Source organism: Nestor notabilis, unplaced genomic scaffold (assembly GCF_000696875.1).
Source record: "Nestor notabilis isolate BGI_N333 unplaced genomic scaffold, ASM69687v1 scaffold18718, whole genome shotgun sequence".
Classification (NCBI taxonomy): Eukaryota; Metazoa; Chordata; class Aves; order Psittaciformes; family Psittacidae; genus Nestor; species Nestor notabilis.
This window is the reverse complement of record NW_009941746.1, coordinates 8,617-10,590: the sequence shown is the minus strand read 5'-3', so window position 1 is coordinate 10,590 and position 1,974 is coordinate 8,617. Positions and strand designations below refer to the sequence as shown.

General features: G+C 59.6%; 1 protein-coding gene across 1 annotated transcript in view; it reads left to right on the top strand.

Annotated features, from left to right (window-relative positions):
- Window positions 1-509: 509 nt before the first annotated feature.
- FAM129B (family with sequence similarity 129, member B) overlaps window positions 510-1,974 on the top strand; it is a gene marked incomplete at both ends in the record, with an annotated part of 9,911 nt that continues 8,446 nt past the window's right edge. The window contains one exon of the mRNA XM_010021048.1: window positions 510-640. Coding sequence (XP_010019350.1) covers window positions 510-640 — 131 coding nt within the window. The remainder of the gene's footprint in view (window positions 641-1,974) is intronic.

The window sequence follows — 1,974 nt, the reverse complement described above, 5'->3', positions numbered from 1 at the left end:
TGAAATGTCCCTCCTGCTTCATGCATCCGTGGGGCTGCCAGGGAAGGGGATGCTCTCCAGCAAGATGCTCTGGAGCTGGGGGTGATGTGGGGGTCCTTGCCTCACATGGGGTGTCTGGTGGGTCATTTCCACTTCTCATCTCCTGGCTGGAGCACCAGAGCTTCCCCACCCTTCTGTAGCCTGGTCCTTATGGGGCACAATGGGGTCGGGTGGGGGTGAGTGATGCTTGGGGCTGGAAAATGGGGGGATTGCCCCCAATCTCAGTGGACGAGGCACGGGAAGCCATCAGCGTCACCAGAACCAGCTCAATGTCAGGAATTTCCTGCTGGGGAGAGGAATCCATGGCATTAGCGTGAAAGGCCAGAACAAAGAGGTCCTGCTGAGCCCACACGAGCCGCTGTGTGGACGGGGAGGGCAGGGGCAGGGTGCCACAGCGGGGTGCCGGGGGGGTGCAGCAGGAGCCCCCAGGGTCCATCCCCTGCTAACGCAGCTGCCCTGTCCCGCTGCAGAGAGGACGGGCAAGGTGCTGGGGGAGTTCTGCCGGTGCTATAAGGAGCAGTTCGGTGTCGCGCTCTTCAACAGCGTCCGCTATGAGATCGAAGGCAATGGGGGGCCACAGGCTCAGCTGCTGCACCGCAAGGTAAGAGCCGGGAGCTGATGGGAGGTCCATCCCCATTCCCAGTGTTCCTGGGCTAACGTCCTCTCCAAAGCCTAGGAATGTCCCTTTCCCCATTCCACTGATCCGTCCCATCCCTGTGGCATCGTGCACCATCCGCACAACACATGGGGCTCCCTGGGATGGTTTTTCTTCTCAATCCATGCAAGGAGCCCACCCAGGCAAGGCTGGCTCTTGGCTGCAGCTTCTATGGTAGCCTGTGCATGATGACCAGGGCTGGCAGCTCCTGGGACCCCACTGTGCCCAGCGAACCCCCAAGCAGGGTGTGCTGGGCTGTTGTCCTCTTGCTGCTGGGTGTGAGTGATGCTCAAATGCCTGTGGAGGGCAGGAATCCCTTGCAGGCAACCCTGACCCCATGGGGAAGAGGAGTTCTGAGCTTCCAGGAGCCACATGCCTCCTGCCTTGGGAAAGGTCTCCAAGCATCATCCCTCCTTGTTGCTGTGGCTGCAGCACCCAGGGATGGATCCTGCCCTCCCTTCCCACCTCCAAAGGCAGATGCACACCAGACAGGGCTGCTTATCAGCAGACAGGGTTTGGGGTTCGTCCATGGCCAGGTCAGTGGAGTTGCTGTCCTGAGGGTGCTCATGAAAGCGGGAGGAGATGTGATTGCACATGGGAATAGGCTTCTGTGTTTGGGAGGATGGGGTTTGGCTGGAAGGGGTGGGCTTTCAAGAAACGGTGAGGCGCTGGCACAGGTTGCCCAGAGAAGCTGTGGCTGCCCCATCCCTGGCAGTGGTCAAGGCCAGCTTGGACACAGGGGCTTGGAGCAACCTGCTCTAGTGGAAGGTGTCCCTGCCCGTGGCAGGGGTTGGAGCTGGATGAGCTTTAAGGTCCCTTCAACACAAACCATTCCATGATTCTATGAAGCCACCCAATAGAGCCCAGGACCAGACAATGCTTAAATGCTCTGGACCTCACAGAGGAGCAGTGACAGGACCAGGCATTCTCTTCTCCTATCAGCATCTCCTGCACATCCAGACCCTGGTCCTGGTCCCCGTCACTCCCAGTCCCTGCAGCAATGGTGCCGACAGCACAGGGCACTCCCAGCCCATCCCAGCCCAGCTATTTGGCACATACCTCCTTGTCCCAAATACATGCCAGGGTTGGGTGGTGGCACTTTGGTGACTGCCTGGAGCAAGGAGGAGGTGTGAGGAGGGACAACTGTGCTGGAGCTCCCAACGTGCAGGTGGCCATGGAATCATAGAACCCCAACCTGGTTTGTGTTGAAGGGACCTTAAAGCTCCTCCAGCTCCAACCCCTGCCACAGGCAGGGGCCCCCCTCACTAGAACAGGCTGCT